This window comes from Heterocephalus glaber, unplaced genomic scaffold, assembly GCF_053883595.1.
Source record: "Heterocephalus glaber isolate CG9 unplaced genomic scaffold, H.glaber_assembly_v1.0 deba00001442, whole genome shotgun sequence".
Lineage (NCBI taxonomy): Eukaryota > Metazoa > Chordata > Mammalia > Rodentia > Bathyergidae > Heterocephalus > Heterocephalus glaber.
Genome location: NW_028258296.1, coordinates 47,184,928 through 47,212,030, shown reverse-complemented (window position 1 = coordinate 47,212,030; position 27,103 = coordinate 47,184,928). Strand labels below are relative to the sequence as shown.

At 35.2% G+C, this 27,103-nt stretch overlaps 1 protein-coding gene and 1 pseudogene across 14 annotated transcripts in view; one reads left to right on the top strand and one right to left on the bottom strand.

Moving 5' to 3' along the window:
• St7l (suppression of tumorigenicity 7 like) overlaps nt 1-27,103 on the top strand; it is a 102,391-nt gene that overhangs the window by 24,674 nt on the left and 50,614 nt on the right. For 13 of the 14 annotated variants that reach the window (XM_013075504.3, XM_013075503.3, XM_013075502.3 and 10 more), the window contains 6 exons: nt 7,976-8,054; nt 14,392-14,546; nt 16,279-16,376; nt 16,638-16,752; nt 19,327-19,399; nt 20,317-20,419. In XM_013075504.3, coding sequence (XP_012930958.1) covers nt 7,976-8,054; nt 14,392-14,546; nt 16,279-16,376; nt 16,638-16,752; nt 19,327-19,399; nt 20,317-20,419 — 623 coding nt within the window. The remainder of the gene's footprint in view (nt 1-7,975; nt 8,055-14,391; nt 14,547-16,278; nt 16,377-16,637; nt 16,753-19,326; nt 19,400-20,316; nt 20,420-27,103) is intronic. The other variant, XM_087212695.1, reaches the window with a different exon arrangement.
• Nucleotides 257-1,012, bottom strand: LOC106010093 (ubiquitin-like domain-containing CTD phosphatase 1 pseudogene; annotated as a pseudogene).

The following is a 27,103-nucleotide window of genomic DNA, read 5'->3' as shown; positions in this document are numbered from 1 at the left end:
TAAGGGTATAGCTCAGGGGTGGAGTATTTCATTAATATGTTTGAGGCCCTGGGTTTGAACCTCAGCACTTAAAAACAAAGAAGAAGAGGAGGAAGAAGAAGGAGGGGAAGGGGTAGAGGAAGAAGAAGAATATTGAGACCTTTAAGTTTATGGCTTAAAAACATGGATTTTTGTCACAACTCTTTTCTATTTTGAATGCCCTTACACTCTATTTATGTGATGATTTATCTTCAGATATCTTCAGGATAACTTGTAATTACTGTCCTTGCTTCTTTGAGAGATACTTTCCCAGTAGTTGTGATTTAGCACCAAAAATCATTAATTTTGCTGTTTCTTTGAGGTAATGAGTTAATTTAAAAAATTATTTGTCTTAATTAGGTGTGCTTTCACGAAAGGCCTTATTTTTAGTCCATTTTATGGGTTCATTAGGAAATTTCTTCCCATGTTATCAAACATGATGATGATTTTCTTGCTGTAAAACTTGGAAAACTTTCCCCATATCCAAGAGGCTTTATGTCTGCTAATCCTCTCCTTGGGATATGTATTATTGCCATAGCAGCACTGTCCAACAGGAAAGTAATCTTATAATTTGCACTTATGCTCACTCCCAGCTCCTTCATTTTTGCTTTAATCTATCGCGTATTTGTTGCAAACCAAATAACAGTGTCATAATCTTCATTTGGAGATGTTAGAAATTCATGAAGGCAAGTCTGTATTAATTCTGTCTGTCTCTGTACCAGCCAGACCTGTGGTCAACAATGTAGATTAATCATCTAGTACCCAAAGCTATTTTTCTTTCTTGGGAGGATTCACTATTTCCATTTTGTACTGTTTTACTCTTTGAGAAATTTTCAGTGGATTTTCTTCCCTTTGAGTCCAAGTAATTTTGGGCATTCTGGCAGTACTTCGGTAAGGGTCTTTAGAAACTGAGATCTAACACAGTATCATCCTCTGAAAGTGTAGTCACTGAATATTCCTGCCCACTCCATCTTACAAAGATAGGGAGAGCCATTCTTGAAACATAGGAAGAAGTAGCTTTCCTTTAAAAAAAAAAAAAAAAAGTGGGGTATGGCAGAACCAGCTGCGGCATTTTTTTTGTTTTTTGAGACAGTGTCTTACTATGTAGTTCAGGCTGGCCTTGAACTCACTGTTTATTTTAGGCTGGCCTATAACTTATGGTGATCCTCCTCCCTCAGCCTCCTGAGCATGGGGATTACAGGCATGTGCTATCATCACCCCAGCTAATATGTTCTTAAAGCATTTTTGTTTGAATATTTCCTAGAAGAATCTTGAAAAACTGTTTTTTAAAAAAACTGTTTTTTAGTTGATATCATAATATTAAATAATTGTGAAGAATCTAATTTTTTTTTTTTTTGGTACTGGGGATCGAACTTGGGACCTTGCGCTTACAAGGCAGGCACCAGAACCACTGAGCTAAATCCCTGGCCCCATGGATCTAATTTTTGACATGTTGCAAAATACAGACATTTAAAAATAATGTACCTTATAATTAAATGTATATCACGGAACCAAATGATTTTATCTTTTTATGTTTGTGCTGTGATTGAACCTAGGGCCTCCTGCAGGCTAAGCATATGTTCTACCACTGAGCTACATACACCTCTAGCCCTTAGAATCAAATGATTTGATACTCATTGTTATTCATTGAAAACTACACAAACAAATGCTCTTTTATAGTAGTAAACTTTATGTAAGTCCTTTTCCTTCTTGAATACATATCTATCGTACATCCCTATATAATTGTATTATAATATAATTATTTTCTACTCCAGGGTCTTTTATTACACTTGCAAACTTTTCCACAATAAAAATTTTTATTTAAAATTTAAAAAATTTATGGGGTGGGGATTTAGCTCAGTGGTGCTGCTGCCTGCCTCACAAGTGGAAGTTCCCAAGTTCAATCCCCGGTACCAAAAAAATTTTTTTTTAATTTAAATTTTATTTGACCATAAGATTCTAAGCACTATGATGTTCTTTAATCATATTTTGTCAAATCTTTAGAGCTCCATATTTAGCTCTGTGAACTTTGGAACATGTCTTCCACATAACCTAATTGGGTGAGTGTCTACATTGTCAATGCTGTCAGTGAAATCAGACTTACTTTCTGAGAGCACGGTCTGACTTCATTTTTAATTCAAATGAACACGTTAACATGCATCTCCACAACAACTAGCCCTCTTCTGAATTTACATTCTAAGAAAGAAAGAGAGCTAAATCTTGGAGCTTTCTGAGAGCTCAACACTTGGCCCAAATAAGGCTCTACTTTTTTTTCCCTTACTAATGTCCCTTTTGCCTTGCTGTGAGAGGACCTCCCTTAGAAGTAATGCATCTTTTGATAGTAACTGGGGAGAAGTGCTAATGGAACTAATAAAAATTGTAATATACTTGAATCCAAACTACTGAAAGGTCAATATACTCTGTTTCTTAGAGGTAGTCTCCACTGTTAAAAGAAATAAGTAAAAGTATAGGGTGCCTCAATTTAAAATAGCTACCCCTAAACCCAAAGTGCATTGGCACCTGGAGATTTTTACATTCTAGCAAGGCAGTGCACCTCAGAAAGATTTAAAATGGCAAAGAAGTGAGCCTTTCTTATGAAAAATAGGAGAAGGGAACATATCTCTTAGGGTAAGGGGTATAGAGAATTATGGTTAGGTAGGAAAGGAAAACAGGGCAATGAAAAGACTAATAAGAACATCTTCAGGTAAATAAGTTATAAGAAAGAGTCATAAAGTTGAGGCTTTAGAAATTCTGTTAAAACCATGCATGGTGTTTTTGTTTCATAGTACATCTAGAGTTAATGTATAATACAGCTGAAGACTGAACTCAAGAACAGACTATCAAAGAAGAAACTATCTATTGAATGACAATTCAGAAATAGCCTGTTGGTTTCATCTTGATCCTTTCAGACACTCACATAAAAGCGATAATTTAGAGCCACTGTGGTGGTGCACGCCTGTAATTCCAGTACTCAAGAGGGTGAGGCAGGAGGATTGGTGCGAATTTGAGGCCAGCCTGGACTACATAGTGAGACCCTGTCTCAACAAAACCAAAAATGAATGAATGAATGAATGAGTAAATAAATAAATGGCAACGATTTATATTTTAAAAAGACAAATGTGTGTATGTGTTGATATAGCAAGTTTCCCTTGACTTACTGTTATCAGTAATCATTAAGATATTAGGTTTTGTTCTCATCTTATTGACTTGTTTATAAGGCAAGAGACGAAATATATCCTCAAGGGTAAGCCAGGAATGTTTTTGGAATTGGTTTCATTCACCGTTTAAAAATCAGGTTATGGTTGTGGCAAAATGCACCTGTAGTCCCAGTTACTCAGAAAGCTGAGGTGAGTGGATTGCTTGAGCCCAGGAGTTTGGTGCCAGCTAAGGCAACATAGGGAGACCCTGTCTCAAAAACAAGAGAAAAACTCCCAGAAAATCAGATTTTACCTTAAAAATCCAGATTTAAAGTGGGTGTGGTAGCACATGCCTGTAATCCCAGCACTCTGGGAGGCTGAGGCAGGAGGAACACAAGTTTGAGCCCAGCCTGGGAAATTTAGGAACCTAGCAAGGCTTTGTCTCTAAATAAAAAATAAAAAGGGCTGGGGATGTAGCTCAGTGAGAACAAAAGTATTGATTCAGTTCCCAGTACCACTTAAGTAAATAAATATCCATATTTATACTTTTTTGAAAGTTGGGAAATATAGAAAAACAGGACCTATACTTTCTGCTTGGCAGTAATCAGCTGGAGCTGAGTTGTGGCTGCCCTCTTAAGACAATACGTGTGCAGGCACCGTGCCTGGCTGGCAAGTGCAAGGTCCTGAGTTTGATTCTCAGTACCAAAAAAAAAATTAAAATGTTAAGACAAGACAATGCATGTGCTTTTAGTTCACTCTTATGCTTCCTGACTGGCCTTAGTAGGCATTTACATTTGTGATCCCTGACCTGGGCATAACTGCTGGTCTCTTTTGTGCTTAATAGACTATTAAAGTATTACTTAATTTGAAAATAATTAAATCTTCCAGGCATGGTGGTACATGCCTGTAATCCTAGCACTTGGGAGGCTGAGGCAGGATGATGGCTGTGAGTTTGAGGCCAGCCTGGGATACAGTGTGTTCAAGGCTGCCCTGAACTACATAGTAAGACTCTGTCTCATAACAAAACAAAATAAAACAAAACAATGAATTTGAATTTTGCTGATTGCTTGTGTTAATTATATAACTTTAAACATATCCTGAGCTCTTAAAGAGAACAGCTGATTACTAAATCAGCATTTTGTTTTAAATTATTTCTAAAATCAGGTGTGGAATTTTCCACTTGTGGTTTCCACTTATTTTAGAAAAAATACACTATTTTGTCTCAATTTTTGAGACAGTCTCACTAAATCGCTGTGTTGCCCAGGCTGGGCTTGAATTTACAGTCCCACTGCCTCAGCCTCCCAGAGTGCTGGATTACAGGTGTGTGCTGCCATGCCTTGCTAGTGTTCTTCCTTTACTTTATTTCTTTCTCTTTAGGCTTAGGACTATCTTGATTTTGAAGAATATCTTGAAAGGCTGGATAGAGCATTTGAAAACATAAGAATAAGGAAAGTAGATTTAAAAGTAGATTAGATAACCTCATCAAAAAAAAACCCATACAAATGAAAATGAGATTGTTTTTGTGTTTTAAGTTAACAAAGATTAATAATACAAGGCTGGGTATATAGCTTAGCGGTGCCACTTCTGCCTAGTGAGTTCAAGGTCCTGAGTTTGTTTCCTGGCATTGGGAAAAAAAAATACTAAAGATTGATAATACAGATTGAGTAACCCTTACCCAAGTATTTTGCATTTTAGATTTTTTCAGATTGTAGAATATTTTTGTATACATAATGAAACATCTTGGGTGTGGAACCCAAACCTAAAAATAAAATTTATTTATGTTTCATATACATTTTATACATATACAAGGACTGATCAAAAATAGTGTTTCAATTTTTAAAATTTATTATATTAAAAGACACATTGTCATAAATCTTCATACTTCACATTTCTAACAAGCTTTTTCTATCATTTTTGTCACTTTAATTTTTTGTTTTTTGAGACTGGGTCTTGCTATGTAGTTCAGGCTGGCCTTGAACTTATTATCTAGCCCAAGCTAGCCTTGAATTTGCAGCATTCTTCCTGCCTTAGCCCCCAAAATGGAAGGATTACAGATATGTGCCACCAAACCAGCCTCTTAACACTTTCTGAAGCACTTCTGGAAGCCCTCTTTCATGAGTGTCTTTTTTATGGCTGCCTCAATATTCTGAATCAATTCAAAAGTGTTTGTGGTAATTTCTGTCAAATAAAATGTTATGATCTGTCTTCATCTACCTTATTTACTGGATCTGGTGCTCTGCAACCTCTACCTCTTCCCCAAAGCCAAAATGACCATGAAAGGTAAACATTTTGAATTGATTCAGGATATCACGGCAGTCAGGACAGCACAACTAAAGGCACAAAGGAGAACTTATAGCTTGTAAGTAATTCCTTACAGTATTTTTAGTGTACTTGTGTTTTGACCGCAACCCATCACATGAGGTTAGGTGTGGAATTTTCCACTTATGGTTTCATGTTTTGCATTTTGGATTCTTTCAGATTTTGGATTTTTGGATTAGGGATGTTCAATTTGTACTGCATTAGTAAGGATGTAAAGAAACAGTTACTGTCCCATATTGCTTTATTAGTGTATGTTAATACAATCTGTTTGAGAAGAATTTGGGAGTATATACCCAAAATCTTTTAAAATATGCATATATTTTTACCAACTATTCTACTTCTAAAAACGAAATACAGTGATACCTCAGTTGTTGAACTCAGTTTGTTCCAAATTCATGTTTGAACATCGAAAAGCTTAAGAACTGAACATATTTTTTCCATAAGAAATAATGGGACCAATATGGGTTCTGAGGCCCAAAAATTACACTTATAAATGCATTTTTCTATGACTTTTAACGAATTTCACAATGATTTCTTTCTTTTAACTCTATGGAGGTTCTCACAGGTTTCCTCTTAGATTTACTGCTGGTATCACTAACTTTTTGGGGGGCCATGGTTATGCTATTTTATGTAAATAAAGTGCAAATAAAAAGCACAATGGTGAATGTGTTAGTGTACTAACCCAATCACCATGTGGTGTCTGGGTGAGAGTGGTGCTTTGACTGAAGTATCACTCCTTGTCTGCCCTGAGACAGGACACGTGACTCACTTTGGGCTTATATAGGTTTTTTCAAGTCAGATTTTCAGTTCAACTATCAAGCAAAGTTAGGAACACTGAAGAGATTTTTTTTAAACTTTGCAATTTGAGTAGTGGAAAGTTAGAGCTTGGAGCTGTTTGGCATCCAAGGAATCATTGTATTTGGTCAGATATACAAAGATAGATACTGAAAGAGTATTATCATATTCTTTTTATTTTACTTTTATGGTACTGGGGATTGAACCCAGGCCCTTTTCACTATACTACATCCCTATCCCTTAAAAAAAATTTTTTTGTGGTTTTTTTGTGCAGGCTGTCCTTGAACTCACTATGTAGCCCAGGCTGGCCTCAAACTCAAGGCGATCCTTCTGCCTCAGCCTCCCCAGAGCTGGAGTGTGCCACCACACCTGGCTAAATTTTTTTTTTTAATTTGGAGACAGGATTTCACTAAGTCACTAAATTGCCCAGACTGGGCTTGATCTTGAGGTCCTTTTATCTCAGCCTCTTAGAGTACTGGGATTCAGACATGTACCACAGTGCCCAGCTGTCACAGTTATCAAAGCATTGGATATAACTTCAGTTGTCCATCAAAAGGGAATTGGTTAAATAATTATTATATATACTTCATAAACTAGAATATTAAATAACCATATTAGATGTTGTTAAAGAGTCACCATTAAAATTCGACTTATAAATATCATGTAACTTATAGAAAAGAGCCTCATCATCAAAAATCACAAGTCTAATATTAAAGTCCATTTTTGTGTAGCATTTTCCTGTTCCAGTAGAATGATGTACTTTACCTGGTCAGTATCACATGGGTGCTGACTTGCATCAGTTTGTCAAGCTCAGGAAGCATTTAGCTGTCAGCTAGCTGGTGACATATTTGATATGACAAATGTATTTTTGTTACGCAGTGAAATATATTGTCTCCTTTTCTAAGCCAAGACTAATATTTTGTTTCCAAAGGAAAACTCAAACATTTTCCACATTATTCTTTCTGGACAGTCATGGGTTTTGTTCCAAAATCAACACTTATATGTTCTCTTTTTTTCCTTATCAAACTTAAAATAAGCCAGATAGTTTCATGACTCTATTTTGTTTATTTGTTGGGTTAATTTTTAAGAGATGTTACTTAGTGTGATATCTTCATGTTCGTACAGTAAATGGTAGCCCAACTAATATTATTCCAGAGAAATCCTAACTCAGGCTTTTGTTAAATCTTGGTAAAGCTGACATTTTCCAGAGATGTATTATATTCTAAATTAATTCATTCTCTCTTCCTGCTTTTTATATAAAATGTAAATCCACACATTCTTCCTAGAGTCAATCATTGATTAGACTTGACTTTGTTTTTAAGTTCTTGTATCTCTTTAGCAATTCCATAGAATCTTTTCAGAATGATGAAAGTAGAACTGGAATACTTCATATTGATTATAATGTAATGTTATTCACCCTTAATTTTAACATGCATTTAGATCTATAAATGTTCATGTATAATAATGGTGTAATTAACTTAAATAACTTATTCAAGTCAGAAAAAGAATATTTTATGTAAAACTTCCAAATTTAATGTAAAATTTTCATAAGGTTAATGTGAACTAGTAATCTAGTTTCTTGTTTTATATGTTTAAGAACATGTTGTTTAAAGCTTTATTTACTCTCCTTGCTCTTTCTTCATACATTTTGCATAAGATTATTTATGTTTACCATCTCATCTGCTTTTGAAATATTTTTCCTACAGTTATGCAGAAGGCATGGAGGGAAAGAAATCCTCCAGCTCGAATCAAAGCAGCCTATCAAGCTTTAGAATTAAACAATGAGTAAGTTTTAAATATATGAAAAATAAGTTTGTTTTAAAGAAACCCAGGCAAATGGTTTTACATTTTTTTTTTTGTCTGTTCCTAAGACACTTAGTCATTAGTGTCACCTTTTTTTTTTTTTTTTGCATTCTAGAGATAAAATTTGCAGCATTCATTGACATTTGTATTTTGCTTCTGAAATTGTAAATTTATGCTTTTAAGTAGAAATTATGTTAGGGATTCTTTTTAAAATGAGAATACTGATGGAGAAATAATAATACTTAATTGTTAAAAGGGTACTAACATACTTATGCCACTGTTTTAATTTTGTTTTTCCTTTAAAGCATTCATTCAGTCCTGCAAACTTCAGTTGTTAATGGACCTGGTGGCATAAGAGGATTCAAAATAAGTAAATCATAGCTCTGTCAACTTAATTGCTTTTTCATGTTAACAGAACTTATTTTTTGTATCTCTTTGTATCAACTTTATATTTTGAGAAGATAAAATGTAAAATTATGAGTCAAATTAGTATTTAAATGGGAGACATTAATAAATATTAATCAAATACATATGAAATAAATGAGAGTAAAAATACAGTCCCGATTGGAGTCACTCAGGAGTGCTTCCCAGATAATGGAAATTGAGAATTTTCCTCTGAAAACTCCCAGTAGATCCATTATCCTCATTAAGAAGAACTTCCAAAGGTGAAGCAAAAATGGGCAGAGCAGTGAACTCCAAAATAAGTGAATAAACTGACAAGAATTGTCATAATGAAAATAGTCAAAAGTTTACAATAACCTGGGGAATGCTTAATCGGGAAAAATTACTAAATTTCTGTAAGAGAGCTAGCTCTGTGGTATTTTTAACTCACCCTAGCTCCATTGTTCACTGCCTAGCTCCGTGGCAGCCTTGACAACAGTGCACATTCCAAGTGCAGCTTTCCAGTGCTGGAAGAAGTAAAATGGACTTTATTCTCAAGGAACTGGTTATTTTGACCTGTGGGGTGGTAACCTGCAGGACCACCTCAGAGGGCTTACCTTTATTTCATCTAACTTGAACTTCTCTCAGCATTGAATTTACTACCCTTGGGGAACATTTATTGAAAACACAGCCAAATATATTAGCCACTGTACCTAGAATAGGGGATACAGCTGTGGCAAAGAGGGAGCGAGAGAGAGAGAGAGAGAGAGAGAGAGAGAGAGAGAGAGAAATAGACAAACCAGAAGGCTTATGTGACATTTAGGGGGAATAAAGACTTTCAAAAGCTCCCATATATTCCTGGGAATCTCAGAGGCTCTATACTTGGCTAGAGTTGGGCCCATGGTCAGAAAAGACTTGAAAACACCTGACGCTCTGGTTAACCTTCAGATTATATACAAGCAGGAAGTGAAGGCTAGGACAGAGTTGTAAACTGTCTGACTGAATGTTAAAGCTGTGCCCCAGCACACAAACACAAAGAGCCCATGGGAAGGACTTGTTTTTCTGTATCTGTGAGTTTCGTTTATGTTTTGGTTCTGCTATTTAAGGAAATCTCTATCAAAACATTAACTGACTACTGTGCTGACATCACAGACCTCATTGGCCATGCATGACAGAGAACATCGATTTTACAACTGGCTCTAGAAAGTCACTAAACAAACAACTACAATAAGCACCAAGAAAAAGGGAATGGAGGCAATTTGCTTTCTAGATTTGCCAGAATATATATATGGTCCATATACCAGAAAGAAAAGAAATTAATAGAAACTGCCTCTGAAGAAGCTTAGTTTGGACTCCATAGAATTTAAATAAACTATTTTAAATATGTTCAAAGAGGTAAAGACAATCATGAGAATGATGGGCTCAGATTATAGACATCAATTAAGAGAAAGAAATAATAGAAAGAAACTAAGCTGAGAATTTAAAATTAAAACATATAACTGAAATGAAAAATTTACTGTAAGAGTTCATTAGTAGATTTGAGCAGGAAAAAGAAAGAATCAACAAACTTGAAGAAGGTCAGTTGAGACTAGATAGTCTAAGAAGCAGGAAAAAATAAAGGAATGCAGAAAAATAAAGTATCTAAGAGGCCTGTGGGACACTAACAGACATCCCTACCTGTGATAATGGGAATCCCAGAAAAGAGAGAGAAAAGACAGAAATAATATTTTAGGAAGTAATGGCCCAAATCAGAATCCTAGTATACCAAATCCAGAAGCATCATGAAAGCATTATATGCCCTGACCAAGTGGGGTTTATTCTTGGAATGCAAGAATGATTCCACATATAAAAATTGATCCATGTAGTACACCACATTAACAGAATGAAGGAAGGAATCTGCATGATTGTCTTGATGCAGAAAAAAGTATTTGACAAAATCCAACACCCATTCATGATAAAAAATACATCAGAATCAATTAATGGCCAGGCATAGTGGTGCACGCCTCTAACTCCAGCACTTCGGAGGCTGAGGCAGGAGGATTGCCGTAAGTTCAAGGCCAGCCTGAACTACATAGCAGACCCTGTCTCAAAATAAAACAAAAAATAATGTAATATATCATACTGATAGAAAAAGATTTTAAAAATGTGATTATCTCAATTGATGCTGAAAATGACAAAATCCAACACTATTTTATCATTTTAAAAACACTAAAAAATTAATGTAAGGAATCTTTCTCAACCTGACAAAGAGCATCTATGAAAAATCTACAGTTAACTACTGTATATGCTTAATGATAAAAGGCTGAAAGCTTTCCAAGATCAGAAATAAAGCTGGGATGCCTACCCTCACTGCTTCTATTTAACTTGATACTAGAGGTTCTAGCCAGGGCAGTTAGGCAAGAAATAGAAAAAAAAAAAAGGTGTCAGAATTGGAAAAGAAGAAATAAAACTATCTCTGTTCACAAATAAGATGATCTTATATTCACAAAATCTTAAAGAATTCATGCAGAAAAAATAAACCCTATAAGAACCAATAAAAGAATTAAAAATGGGTTGGGGATATAGCTCTGTGAGTAGAAAGAACACTTGCCTAGCATGTATGAAGTCCTGAGTTCTATCCTCAGTACTGGAAAAGAAAAAAAAATAGTTAAAAATGTTGCAAGAGACAAGCTCAATATATAAAAATTAGCTGGGGCTGGGGATGTAGTTCACGGTACAGCGCCTGCTTGACAAGGTAAGGCTCTGAGTTCAATTCCCAGTACTAAACCAAAAAAAGCTGTATTTCAGTACAATAGCAATGAACAATTTCCAGTTCTACTTAAAATAGCATCAGAACTAATAAAATACTTAGGAATAAATTTAACTAAAGAGGTGCGAGGCTTGTAGAGTGAAAAATAGGAAACATTGTTCAAATAGTTAAAGAAGACCTAAATAAATGGAAAGATACCCTCTGTTCATGTCAGTACTCACCCAAGCTGATTTACAGATTCAATCCACAAGGCTGAGGCAGAGGCTTGCATGTCCAAGGCCAGCCTAGTAATTTAGGAAGACCCTGTTTCAAAACACAAAAGGGCTAGGGATATAGCTCAGTGATAAGAGTTTTATAGTGTTTGGGTCCAGTCCCCACCACTAAAATAAAACAAAAAAACCAAGAAAAACCAAAAAACAAACCTGGATTTTGCAGTGGCTTATTAATGACATCAAAAGCAAAAGGTATAAAAGAAAATATAAATAAATTAGAATTTATCAAAGTTAAAATAATTTGTACATTAAAAGACTATCCAAAAAAAAAAAGATACTATCATGACAAAATAGATTTGTGATTGCCAAGGGTCGAGGAAGATGGCTAATGACCGTTATGAGGATGATGAAGATATTTTGGAATTCTGTAGCAGTGACAGCTGCACAATGCTGAGAATATATTAAAAGTCTCTGAATTATACACTTCAAATTGTTCTAGACTGTGAATTTTGGCATGGGAATTTAACATAAGTTTAAGAAAATGGCATTCCCCAAAGTAAGATCTATTAGGAATTTGTAATTTCTTGTATTAACATCTCCAAATGCAAGAAAGCCTTAAGGGAAGAAAAACCTCTTTGGGCACGGGATTTAGCTCAGTGGTTTCGCCACCTGCTGTGCAAGCGCAAGGACCCGAGTTTGATCCCCGGTACCAAAAAAAAAAAAAAAAAAAAGAAAAAGAAAAACCTCTTTGTACTATGCAGCTGTAATATAATTTAAAATTATATTTAGGCGCTGGGCTGTAGCTCAGTGGTAGAGTGCTTGCCTAGCATGTATGAGCAAGTCCCTGGTTTCAATCCCCAATACTTCAAATGATAAGTGTGTGTATGGTTTTTTTTTTTGGTACTGGGGATTGAACTCGGGATCTTGCGCTTGCGAGGCAGGTGCCAGAACCACTGAGCTAAATCCCCAGCCCACTTCAAATGATAAGTAATAAAATTATTTTATATTTAGATTCTGTTGCATTGCTTTTTATCCATCTAGATCTTTTGAGAAGTATTTTGTTATGGTTTTTTTAAAGATATTTGACTTTGTTTTTGGAAATGGCGGTCAGAATGCCTAGCGTTTAAAGGAGAAGTATATCTGTTTCAGAAAAATCCAGTATAAAATACTGGAGGAATCTTTGCTGATTAGTGAAATTATCATATAGTTTAGATATACTGCTTGAAGGTTGTCTCAATGGTATAATTTGCATTTCTATAACTGAAAGACCCCTGTTGATCTTAATTGATGATAGCTATTTTGCCATCACTTTTGTTTCATGCCTGTTCTTGTACCACTATTTCTTCTCTTGCTTAGATAAGCTCTGTTCAATTGAAATATAAGTGAACCTTATATGTAACTTTAAATTTTCTAGTATGTAGTCATTTAAAAAGTGAAAAAGAGAAATAAATTTGAAGTGTTCTATTAGCTATATTTAAAAAATTGGTTTAACTTATATTTTTAAAAACTATTGTTAAACAGCTTCCTGTCACTATGACCAAATGCCTGAATAAATCAAGAGGAAGTGTTTATTTTTGTTTCCAGTTTCTGAGGTTTCAGTCCATAGTCACTTAGCCCTGTTGCTTCTAGGCCTGTTGTAAAGCAGAAAAATCATGGCAGAAGGGTAGAACAATGGAAAGCTGCTCATTCAAGATAGCTAGGAAACAGAGAGACAGAGACAGAGACAGACAGACACAGACAGACAGACAGACAGACAGGAAAAGAGCCGGAAAGGAAGGGGCCAGGGAAAAGATATACCCTTCAAAGATATGCACTCAGTGTTATTAATTCTTCCAACTCAGCCCTACCTCCTAATAGCCAATTCAGCCACAAACTAACTCATCAATGGCTAGCATCCTCTTAGTCCAGTCATCTCTCTAGACCTCATCTCTGCACATGTGAGTCTTTGGGGGACATTTTAAATTCAAATAATAACTACTAATGAAATAGTTCACATTTTTCTTAGTCTTCAAAATTCCATGGTCCTTTTACACTTACATCGCATCTCAATTCGTACTAGCAACATGCGGCTACTGACTGGAATGCTGGATCATGCAGGCACTGATAATCTGAACTAATACATTATCCCCAGAAGAGATATACTTGTTATTTCTGGGAATAGAAAGGAAACTTGCTGTTTCTATGTTTTGGTTTTTTGCACAAAACCAAGAATTAGTTCATCTTATTAGCGAGCTATTAACTTAAAAGATACAAGGTGGGCCGGGGATTTAGCTCAGTGGTTTTGCCACCTGCCTCACAAGCACAGGGACCCGAGTTCAATTCCCAGTATGAAAAAAAAAAAAAAAAAAGATACAAGGAAAAATTTCTGGTTTAGTAAAGAAAAGTTGGAGTAAGCACAGGTATAAGGAGACAGAGTAGGAGGATAGAAGAAAGAAGTAGAATTCAGATGAAGGGAAGTTATGCTGCATATAGAATTTTGTGTGTGTGTGTGCTGGGGATCGAACTCGGGACCTTGTGCTTGGAAGGCAGCCGGCAGAACCACTGAGCTAAATCCCCAGCCCCTAGAATTTTTTGTTTGTTTGTTTTTGGTGCCGGAGATCGAACTCAGGACCTTGTGCTTAGAATTTTTAAAAGATAGAAAATAAAAAGTAGAAGAGAAAGAATGGAAAATTATGGATCTAAACATAATGAATATATCATTATCTCCTTTTTTTTTTTTTTTTGGTACTGGGGATCAAACTCGGGTCCTTGAGCTTGCACAGCAGGCAGCAAAACCGCTGAGCTAAATCCCTGGCCCAATAATGAATATATCAAAATAAATTAAAATATTGAATTTTTTTCTTTTTGTTTTTTTGTTCATGAGGTGGAAAGTATTGGTAAGTGTAAGGGAAACATGATATAGAGCAAGGGATATACCCAAGAGAAAATTCTTGCTTTACCATTTTACTTAAAATTCCCTTGCTTGTTTTCTTCATAGCTGTGCCACAGCATATGTTCTACTGGCTGAGGAAGAAGCAACAACTATTGTAGATGCTGAAAGGTTATTTAAACAGGCGCTCAAGGCAGGAGAAACGATTTATAAGCGGTCACAGCAGTGCCAGCACCAAAGTCCTCAGCATGAAGCTCAACTGAGTAAGCAAATTTGAACTGATTTTTACTGTCTTTCTCTCCTGTAGTTGGATCTTTTATGTTTAAAATGCAAAACAATAATGATTAAACATACTTAATATAGAGAGGTTAGCTAATTTTCATAAGATATAACTAATAGATTTGTTATTTCTACTCTATGAATGCCTGCAGGCTAGCAAGACAGAAATGCTTGTGGAAAAGAATATATCTGTTGTGGTTATTGAGAGAAAATATGCTGTTCTGAGACTTAATAATAATTTATGCAAGAATTGGGCTGGTCATTAGAGAAACATAAGTCAAAAAAGCTTAGGATTCAGAAGAACCTTCTAGTGATGATAATTAGTATAGAGAAGATCCTATTGATGATAAGTCTTACCTTTATCTTCAGCTTCAGTCAAAACAATAGTAGAGCCACAACCCCACCTCCTGCCCAGGCACATCATTTTGTTTGCTCTTCAGCCTTTTCCACACCATCTGATTCTAGACACAAAATTCAACCTTACTTGTGACTTTGGTTCTTTTTCTGGTTTATTTTTTTCCATGATATATTTAGGATCAGATGGACCATAACAAGTGAAGTTTTCTTTCCATTCTTAGGGATGCTTTCCAGGTTATAAGTGAGACCTTTTTTTTTTAAATTTGTTTTTTTTGAGACAGGATCTCACTGTGAATTTCAGGCTGGCCTTGAACTCACTATGTAGCCCAGGCTGGCCTCAAACTCGTGCCAGTCCTCCTGCATCAGCCTCCCAGGTGCTGGCATTACAAGCATCCACTATGCCTGGCATAAGTGAGACATTTTTACCAAAGATACTAGAATCAGCAATGTTGCTGCTCCTTGCTTTTTGTGTGTATGTGTGACCTAGTGGGTTTTAGTTTCATGATTTTGGCAAATGATGGGCAATAAGTTGAAACATGTTTATATAATGCACTGTCTGTTACCAGATAAATTGTGAATGTTTGTAGAAATTAAAATTTGGATAATGTTTTCCCTAAAATATTGGTGAATACAGTATGTTTCATTAATGTATGTTGTTACACACAACTGTGGGAATTTTTAATTTTGCAGCCTGGAGTTCCATTTTTTCTTTCTCATTTTACTAGATGTAATGAAACTACATCTATAAAAAGGCCTGGCATTTGTCCTTGTGTAAGATCAAGTATTACTATTTTGTTATCCCTTTCTAGAAACAGTTTAATAATTTGTTAGTTACTAGCTATTAAGAAAAATTATTACTCATGAAAATTTTTTTTTTTTTTTTTTAACTCATGAAAATTTTGTTTTGGGAATTTTGAATTTTTCAATTAAAACAAGAGAATATTATTTTATAGATTGTTTATGCCAAAACTGAGTAAGCTAATGTTATGTCTCTCTACTAATATATATATTTCCCTTCTGTGAATATTAAAATGAATGTGCCAAATACAAATTACTTTTTATATACTGCTGGATTTATATACTACTGGATTTCTATTAGATGCAAAAGTAATCCAATATATACTTTAAGCTTTTAATACAGAAAACTTCAAACATACACAAAAGTAGAGAGAACAACCATTCAATATTCATCATTCAAATTTAGTAATCACAATCATTAATATTCTTCCATTCTGCCACAATTAAATTTTAATTGAATTCTCCAGAGTAAGCAAATAAAGTTAATGAATAATATGTTAATGAACTAGCAGGCCATAACACAAAAGTGATAGTTGTATCATTTTTTGTTTTTATAAATAGGAAGAGATACCAATGTACTAGTTTACATTAAAAGAAGATTGGCAATGTGTGCAAGAAAATTAGGAAGAATAAGAGAAGCAGTAAAAATAATGAGAGATGTAAGTAAATGTGGTTACTGAACTATCATATTTTTTTCTCCAAATCTAAAAATGTAGTTTAAGTTGGCAGTTATATTAGTACAGAATCATTTTCAATTGGCAATTATTATACCAAAGTATTTATTTAATATACATATATTTCTTAAGGTTTGAGTCTCCAGTTTTATAACGAAGCAAAAGAATTTCTAGTTTAATGAATGTTTCAGCTCTTTTGTGTTCCTCTGTTATGACTTTAATCTTTTTTTTCCTTTTAATATATAGTTGATGAAAGAATTTCCTCCTCTTACCATGTTGAACATCCATGAAAATCTATTAGAATCACTTTTAGAATTACAGGCCTATGCGGATGTTCAGGCAGTCCTAGCAAAATATGATGGTGAGTTTTATTTGTCTTGGTTGATAACGTAGCTACAGTAGTCTTGTTTCAATTATGTAATTATAAATATTCTATTCTAGTATTTTTCTAATTTTCTCTTTCTCTTTTTACCAGTCAGTATTTAGTAAGCATGAGTACAAGTTGCTATTAAGTATCTTATTTATGAGGACTTTTAGCAGCCAAAGCCTACAAAAGAGGAATTTTCTTCTGTCAAGATTTGTTCTTTTTTCTTTTTTCCCCGCCCCGGCACCGGAGATCGAACTCGGGTCCTCGCGCTTGCGCAGCAGGCGGTGAAACCACTGAGCTAAATCCCTGGCCCAAGATTTGTTCTTTTATTAAGTAATTAATATGTGTAAGGCATTTGAACACAATAGTGAACAGGACGACATGGATTTAGCCCTTGTAGAATTTACAGTTTAGTGTTATGTGGACAAATGAACAGCAATTACATTGAAAGCTTATAAGTAAGATAATTAGAAAAGCATAGGTGCTGTATGCCTAGTCAAGTGTATTGTTTGTTTTGGAGAATCAAGGAAGGCTAGTAAAAGTTGCTTAACAGTATTTTAAGAGCAATTCAGAATAATATTTTTCCAGTTCTCTTTAGTTACAAACCATAATTTATAGTCTCATGTGATTCTTATAATAATCTTGTGAGGTATTGGTAGGATAAGTATTTTTACTCTTTCCAGTTACAGTACTAAATTAGGAAATAAGTTTAAGAAGATTGAATTTTGAGTAATATCTCATAGCCAGTAAATACCTAAATCCAGGTATTCTGCTTCTTTGTTCATTAGTCTTCCATTAATAACAATTTACATGGGCTGTTTTTATTATTATGCTATAACAGTGCAAGTTTACTGCAAATGAAATTGGGAGAATTTTAAAGGCACATGGACTTTCTCCTCATTTAGAGTAAGACAACAGCTTTTAATCCCAAGGTGAAAACTTCATAACAAGCATAATATTTCTAGTCATATCTTTCATTATAACAAAATACATATAAGTCACTTAGTCATACTTGTCCTGTTGTAGGTTCCTACCCATTAGCTTGGGAATCCTTATGAGTTGGAAAGTTTGAAATGTGTTATACTTGGAAAGGGAAGTTTATTTCTTTTAAACATCTGGAATTCTTAGGCAGTGCTTCAGTATAATGTAAGCTCATAGAGAAATTTGTGAGAAATTCTTTCCATATGTAACTTATTGGGTGCGTGGTCATGATATTTGTGCCAAACGGGCTTAGGGACTTAATATAAAAAGTCAGAATAGGACATGCTTCATAAAAAATAAAACTAAAATTAATAAACCCTAAGTTGGTGTACTTCTGTGTTCAGTTTTTGTGAGTCCTAGTTTTTACCTTTGTGGTATCCTGAAGTGTAGCTGAAAGCATATTTACTTTTTTTTTTTTTTTTGGTACTGAGGTTTGAACTTGGGACTGGGTATATTTACTTTCTTTTTTTTTTTTTTTTTTTTTGGTACTGGGGATTGAACTCGAGACCTTGCACTTGCGAGGCAGGTGCCAGAACCACTGAGCTAAATCTCCAGCCCTATATTTACTTTCTTAATTCGCAGTTTGTTAGTGTAATGCTGGAATTGAAAACACCAAAAGGGTTCATCAGTATTACTCTTCTTATAGCAATATTTTAGGCATTCTTTTTTTTTTTTTTTTGGTACCGGGAATCGAACTCGGGACCTTGCACTTGTGAGGCAGGTGGCGAAACCACTGAGCTAAATCCCCGGTCCTTAGGCATTCTTTTTAAAAATATTTTTATTGCTTATTTATAGTACCAGATTAATTTTTCATTTTATTTTTAAAAAATCATGTAAGAAAATAAAGAAGATACAAAATCTAAGCCAGGCATAATGGCACAGGCCTGTAATCCCAGCACTTGGGAGACTGAGGCAGGAGGATGGCTTCGAGTTGAAGGCTAGCCTAGGCTACATAGTAAGTTCAAGACTAACCTAAACTACATAGTGAAACTCTGTATCCAGAAACAAAAAATAAAAGACAAAGTAAGGAAATGGAAAAATTAAAATCACCCTTATTGTTAATTTTTTTTCTGGTACCATGGATCGAACTCAGGACCTTGCACTTGTGAGGCAGGCATGGCGCCACTGAGCTAAATCCCCAGCCCATTTTAAAATTTTTAAGTGTAAAAATCTTTAAATTTTTAACTTTTTTCCTCAGTTTTTCCTCTATGAATAGGTGGAGTTTTCACATAGTTCTAATTATGCTATGACTTTTCCCCTGAATAGTCTTATTATAAGCAGATTATTATAAACATTTTTTTAGCCCTTGTCACCATTATACAGAGGGCTTTTATAGGCATAATTGAATTTCTGGCAGAAAGTATGTTCTCTGTTTTGAGAAGAGAAAACTGAGATCAAAAAAGTTGCTACTAGCTCGGGGATACATAACTACTATGTAGTAGAATCAAGATTGAAACTCAGGTCTTTGAACAATGTTTCCAGGTGCTTTTGCTACTATATTGCGTCTATTAATTTCCACTAGGAGTTATTCTTATGAAAAATTATCTTTAAGACATTTTTGCAAATAATTAAAAATTATTATTACAGATATAAGCCTTCCAAAGTCAGCAGCAATCTGTTACACAGCAGCACTGTTGAAAACGAGGACTGTTTCAGATAAGTAAGTAGTTATGAAAACTACAATAATTTGGAAAGATTGCTAGATTCAATATTGGTTTTCTTCTACTGACTTTAAACAGTGCTCTTTTTCCTCTCTTCTTCTGATTAACTCTTAATCTTCGGTGGCTTTGAGGCTATTCATTGTGTGTAGTGGAATGAAAAGTTTTTAGAATTAAGAAATCTGAGGCTTAAATTCAAACTCTACCACATACTAGCCATAGAAGTTTGGCCAAGTTAATTATTTGGCATTTCTTTCTCATAATGTAGAGTGGTTGTGTGAGGATCATGTGTGTTAAGTGCCTAAAGCAGTGTCTAGAAAGAAAGTGCAAATGTAATAGTTGGTATGATGATAAGGTGTGTAGAAGGGAAATAGGTTTCATGTTGTCTGTTCTTAGATTATTCAGTAATTGAGTTATTCTGCTTTTCTTGTAGTTTTGACTCCCCTTAAGGTATTATCTTTATTTTGTCGATAAGATATTCAGAAACTGAATGGGTGCCTTGGCAATACCCTGCCTCAAAAACAAACAAAACCTGCCAGATATTGACAAACCAAACAAGTGGTGACTATTTTCTTTCATTTTAGATTACTAAGGCTTGATAAGAATGAAAGATCCGAACTGTTTCTTTTGGGATAAAAATTCGATAAAAAATACTCTACTTCTATTTTATAGTATTTCTTACTGTATCACTTTCCCCACAAAGGCTTTCTTTACCTAAATTTGAAGATTTTTATTTTTTGTGCTACATTGTTTTATATATTGAACCAGAAGGTTTTACTTCCATTTTTAGTAGTTAGCTGGTTTTGTCTTTGGTCATTCCAAGAAACCTCTTTGATTCAGGGGGCTACATTATGATCTAAATCCATAATTTTTTCCTTCATTGATATATTCATTTCTTCATTTTGTGGTTTTCTTACAGATTCTCTCCAGAAACAGCCTCCAGAAGAGGGTTGAGCACAGCAGAAATTAGTGCTGTGGAAGCAATCCATAGAGCTGTGGAATTTAATCCTCATGTTCCGAAAGTGAGAAATTTTATGATGAAAATATTACTTTTATTTTAAATTTATCAAACTGATAACAGTATGTAGACCAGAGGTTGGATTGCAATAAATGGGGTAGAACTGTTTTAGTCTGCTATATTTTGATGCTTACTATTCACCTTAAAAGAGATGTTAAAAGGCATTTAGAAAAGTGCATAAGAGCAATAAAGTTTACCATAGACTTTGTAATTGCTGTTAAAGAATTTTGAACTATGTTTATTTAGCACTTATCTTTTTTGTTTTGTTTTGTTTTGTATTGTGCTGGGTGGGGATTGAACCAAGAACCTTGTGCATGCTAGGCAAGTGTTGTGCTACTGAGTTACACACTGTCTCACTTAGCTGCTCTTTTATTATAGTTATAGTGAAGAAACAGTCAAAAATGGTTTGGTCTTGATAAAAAAATCATTTATTTCAGATCACTAAACAATTTCCTGCTACTGTAAAAGTTTTTTTCTACACAGATTCTTGGGTTTTGAACTAGGGCTGTGTAGACAAAACTGAAGATAATTAGATTAAAACAATCCATGACAGGAAACAGATGTAGAAGTTCCCAGGAAAATTGAAACTACCTGCTTCATTTGCTTATCTGTTGTATACCACAAATTATCAGTTAATCTTTGTGTGTTATTACTCAAATACCGAAGCACCCAAAACCCAAGATTAAAGTCTGTGTTTTACAAATAGTGCCTCTATGTTAGGAGTATATAATATTCCAGAATAGATGACTGGGGTTGTAGCTCAGTAGTAGAGCATTTGGCTATCATGTGCAAGGCCTGTGTTTGATCCCTGATACTGAAAAAAAAAATTGATCCCCTTACTACAAAATATACCCTAATGCTAGTATAGTATGTGTTAATAGAACTTAGAAGGTAATAGAGAGTAAAGAGATGATTCTCTGGGGCCAGGGATTTAGCTTTGTGGTTCCGCTGCCTGCCTTGCAAGCGCAAGGTCCCGAGTTTGATCCCCAGTACCAAAAAAAAAAAAAAAGAGATTATTCTCTGAAAGATTATCTTCAAGTGGTGGAGCACTAGCCTAGCGCACGTTTGAGGGGTTTGATCTGCATTGCTACCAAAAAGCAAGAAACAAAACAAAACACGAAGCTAGTATTATAGCAACAAGTATTATATTATTCTTGTAAGTGAAACTGGTTTTATCAGGCCCAGGATTTAGCTCAGTGGTTTTGCCGCCTGCTGCGCAAGCGCAAGGACCCAAGTTCAATCCCCGGTACCAAAAAAAAAAAGTGGTTTTATAAATTTAAATTTTTATTATGAATTATAATACATATGCAGCAAAGTATACAAAACAGAAACTTGAATTTCAATGATTAATTGTAAAGCAAATGTTTGATGGTATAATCTCTATACTTTGGGTGACTGAGGCAGGAGAATCCCAAGTTTGAGCCCAGCCCAGGCAACACAGCAATTTGGTGAGACCTTGTCTCCAAAAATAGAGAAGGACTGGGGATATAGTTCATTGCAAAGGACCTAAATTCAATCCCCAGTATCAAAAGAAAAAAAAAAGCAATGCTGGGAAACAACCACTGAGGTAAGAAAACAACACTATCAGTGCCCAGAAGTCCAGACCCTTTTCCAATTACAACTGCCTCCTTCCTACCTAAAGGTAACTACTATTCTGACATTAATTATGTGTGTTCCTTCCTTTTCTTTATATTTTTGGTGTCTACTTTTCCCTTATTACTACTTTTAAAAACGTGTTAAAGGCTGCTGTCTGTCTATTTCTCTGTCTCTCTTCAGTCCCTAGAATAACTTGTATAGCGCTGGGGATGTAGCTCAGTGGCAGAGCACTTGCCTGTGTTCAGTTCCCCAGGACCGAAAGAAAAATTCTTTGTATAAAATTAGAACTATTTCTGTCTTAAATGATTAGTAAAATTTTTTTTTTTTTTTTTTTTGGGGTACTGGGGATCAAACTTGGATCCTTGCACTTGTGAGGCAGGCGCTGGAACCACTGAGCTAAATCCCCGGCCCCATGATTAGTAAAATTTTGTGGCAAAGCCATCTGATCCTGGAGATTTCTTTGTAGGAAGCTTTGAGTTATGAATTTTAATTCAGGTTAGTAATTAAATTATTAATATAATTTTTAAAAAATTGTCTCGTAACTTAAAATTTTTTGTTCTTATATTGGTTTTTGTAAGTTGTATGTTTCTAAGAATTATTTCCTCAATCTTTCCAAAACTGTTGGCATAAAGTCAGAAAATATTTTTATTATGTTTGCAGGATCAGTTGTAATATCTTTTTTTTTTTTGAGACATGGTCACTATATAGTTCAGGCTGGCCTTGAATTTGTGATCCTCCTGCCTCAGCAGAGTGCTGGGATTACAGGCATGTGCTACCACACCCAGCTTTAAATTTATAAGCTGGCTACTTTTTTTTTCCTTTTGATCAGATTTCCCAAGGGCCTACCTATTTTATTAATCTTTGCCAAGAGCCAAGTTCTGGCTTTGTTAATTCTTCTGATACTTGTTTTCTGGTTCATTCATTTCTGCTTTTTATTGACTTTCTTCAACTTTATTTCGTTATTTTTTATTTCCTATATCTTCTCACATAGTAGTTAGCTTAATTCTCAGCCTGCCTTCATTCTAACATTTTCAATTAAGTCTAGAACCTTCTCTAAGAATAATTTTAATTATATACAATATTTTATATATAATTTTATATATAATTAGCTCAAAATATTTTCTAATGACATTATAACTTATTTATTCCTTCTTTTTTTGGGGTAGGGGTTGTTTGTATTTTTGAGACAGGGTGTTGCTATTGTAGTTCAGGCTGGTTTTGAACTTACTATGTAGCCCAGGCCTTGAAAGCAAGGCAATCCTTCTGCCTCTGCCTCCTTAAGTGCTGAGATTATAGGCATGTTCCCGCATGCCCAGCTTTTGGTTTTGTTTTGTTTTTCAGGCAGGTCTTGCTATACAGTATAGTGCAGGCTGACCTTGAACTAACTACGTAGCCTATGTTTGAGCTTGGGACCATTCTTTTGCCTCAGCCTCCCAAGTAGTGAGATTACAGGCATATGCCATCATGCCCTAATTCAGGATTATTTTAATCACCTCAAATTTAAGAGATTCATATTTTTTCTGGACCACCAGATGACTTGAAACTGGAATGTTGTGGTTTACTTCTGGTTCACTTTTATCCCTAGGATGCAGCCTTTCTGGACCCCAATTCAATCTTTGGGGTTTTACTAGGGCTGTCTCTATTGACAAGCCTTGCTCTCCTTTTATTCTGAGACTTCCAAAAAGAGTGAGTAGCCTCTTAGCATTTCATCTGAAATTGGTAGATCTCCCACAGTAAAAGAAACCCTAACTGCAAACAAGCATGAGGGAATTTTTTGTGGTGATTGTTGTGCAACTGTGTAATTTTACTCAAAATCAGCCTGTATACTTACAATAATAACCTTTGTCATATGTAAAATATATAAGATTTTTATATGTACATATACTTTAACATTTTAAAATCATTTCCTTAAAAAAAAATCATTTTCTTTTATAGGTAGAAATTTACATGTTTTTCCCTTCAACTAAACAAAGCAGTTGACAATTCAGCTCTGTCAAAATAGCCAGCTAAGTAGAGTTATAAACCTAGATGATTATTTGTGGATAGACACTTAAAGCTGAGTGTTATTAAAAAGGATAATCATTAAAGTTTTTTGGAGAAATTTTAAGCTCCAACGATTTGAATAATACCCTACTTAAATAATGCTGCAGGAGCTGGGAAAGCTCTGGAATTTGTGCTGTTTTTGCTAGGGTTTTAGAAGTGATGAAGAATGTACAGGCCTTTCTCTCTCTCTTGTTGTGGTCTCTCTTCCTGACTCTCAGCAGGAGGCAAACAAATGTAAAGCGCTTTAGGGGATTTCTTCCTCAAACATCAACTGTGTGCTGTGATAATTTAGTTAATCTAATGAACAGTGTCCTTTCTCTCTTTATATTTAAGCCTCTTATTCTTATACATTTAGTGCTCACTTCGGCAGCACATATATTCTTACACATTTATTATGCAAATTTGTCAAATGGTTGTATGAATCTTAGCAGTAAAATGACAAGAGATAAAGTTGTTTGATCGGGACCATTTTGGGCAACTTTCCACATAACTACAATAGAAATGGCTGTAGGTCTAGAGCTGTGCAATTTGTTAAAGCTGGAAATGATTAGAAGTGCAGTAAAGATCATATAAATCTCTTCAGGCTATGAGTTTGCTTTAGGTACTTCATTAATATTGATTGCTTGCTTGTATCGGTTTTTCTACTGAATGAATTTCAGTGTATAGTGTATAGTACTGCAGTAAAAAAATTAGAACAGCATGTTTTTCATGGTTTTTGACTTGTTTTTCATTACATAGGTATGGCTTTGGTTCAAGAAATTTTTTTCAAGTCACTGAACCGAAAAAAGATTCTGCATGTTTTAGCTACTACAGGAAGTCAGTTTTTCAATTTTTAGTAGAAAATGTTTTGTGGATCCTAAATGTTCCAGTGTCCTGTTTTGGTCATTATAGTATTTCATATTCTTTATTATCCAACTGTGAAAGTTTTGTTCTTTTTGAGATAACTTATAGATTACACAGTCCACTCTTTTAAAATATATAATTCAAGGACAGGGGATTTAGCTCATTGGTTCCGCCGCCTGCTTCGCAAGTGCAAGGTCCTGAGTTCGATCCCCGGTACCAAAAAATTAAATAAATAAATGAAAAATATATATATATTTCAGTGGTTTTTAATATATTCACCAGGTTGAAAGTCATTACCACTATCCAATTCCAGAACATTTTTGTTACCCCAGAAAGAAATCCTGTACCTATTATTAGTCACTTCTCATTCCTCCCACCCCATCTCTGGCAAGCACTAATCTACTTTCTCTATAGATGGATTTAACCTAGTCTGGATTTTTAATATAAGTGGACTCAAACAGTATGTGGCCTATTGTGTCTGTCTTTCACTTGGAATAATGTATCAGTACTTTATTCCTTTTTGTGGCTGAATACAATTCCCATTGTATGAATATGCCACAATATTGGTGGGCATTTGGGTTATTTCCACTTTTTTTGTGTGCATGCCCCTGCAACCAGTGCATGCCTCCTGAGTACTCACATAGCCTCTTCGCTTATGTAAACCCAATAGTTGCCTCAAACGTGCTCATGTGCCCGCCTCACATGTGCTTCCTGGCCCCTGCCTCCTCATGTGCTTCCCCCTTCATGAGTGCTTTCCTATGCCTGTGTGTGCTTATATGTGGCCCCCCAGCCTATGTGTGCCACCTACATGCTCACCTACACCCCAGCCTTGTGTGAGGTTAGTGTGTACTCACTTGCCTTCTCATGGGCTCTTCCTCACCCCTGCACATGCCTCCTGCATGCCTCTGTGTCCCTTGGATCACACACACACTATGTATATGCCTAGTGTGTGCTTGTGTCAGTCCCCACATGCATGATTCCCCCCACTGTGCATGTGCCTTGTACATGCTTATGTGCCCCCTCACTTCTGCCCCACCTTGTGTTGGATCTACTTTTTGACTTGTATGAGTAATACTGCTATGAACATTCATGCACAAGTGTTTTTTGTTTTTCTTCCTGGGGATTGGACCCATGAGTGCTCTACCATTGAACTACACCCCTAGCTCTTTTCAAATTTTTGTTTATTATTTATTTTGAGGGAGGGGGTTGAGACAAGGTCTTATTATATAGTTCAGGTTGGCCTTGAACTCACTGTGTAGCCCAGGCTGGCCTCAAACTTGTGATTCTTCTGCCTCAGCCTCCTTAGTGCTGGATTACAGGCATGTGACCATTTGAGACAAGGTCTTGCTAAATTTCCTTGGCTGGCCTTGAACTCCCAATTGTGCTTTCTCAGCCTCCCAAAAAGTTAATATAATAGGTGTGCACTGTTGCACTTGGCTCATGTAGAAGGTCTTTGTGTGAGCATGTTTTCACTTCACTTGGGTACCTAGCCATAGAGTTGATAGATTATATAGTAATTCTGTTTTAATTTTTGAGAGACTGCCAGACTGTTTTCTAAAAGTCACTATGCTTTTTATATCTACAATAGCAGCGCGTGATAGTTCCAATTTCTCTACATTCATGCTAACACTTACTGTCTTTTTAGTTACAGTTATCCTAGTAGGTATGAAGTAGTGTCTCATGGTTTTGATTTGCATTTCTCTAATTACCAATGATGTTGTGCATCTTTTTTTTTTTGGGTACCAGGGATTGAACTCGGATCCTTGCGCTTGCGAGCAGGTGGCAGAACCACTGAGCTAAATCCCCAGCCCAGTTGAGCAACTTTGAATGTGCTGATTTGCTATTTGCATATCTTCTTTGGAGAAATGTCCATTTCAAGTCCTTTGCACATGATTAATTAATTTTGAGGCCTTTTTTTTTTTTCAGTGCTGGAGATTGAAGAACACAGGGTCTTCAGCATGCTAGGCAAGTGCTCTTCCACTGAGTTATATATCTCCAGGCCTATAATTGTTCTTATTATACTTTACATATCCCTTGGTATTAGTATTATCTTAGTTAGGATCTAGCAATAGCTTGCTGCAATATTTCATTGAAGATTTTTTTATAAGCATGTTACTGCCAAATTCTCCCAAATTTTGTTACTTTTATATTTAAATTTGAAGTCATTACTTTAATACGATTGCAGAATACAAATACAGAGACATTC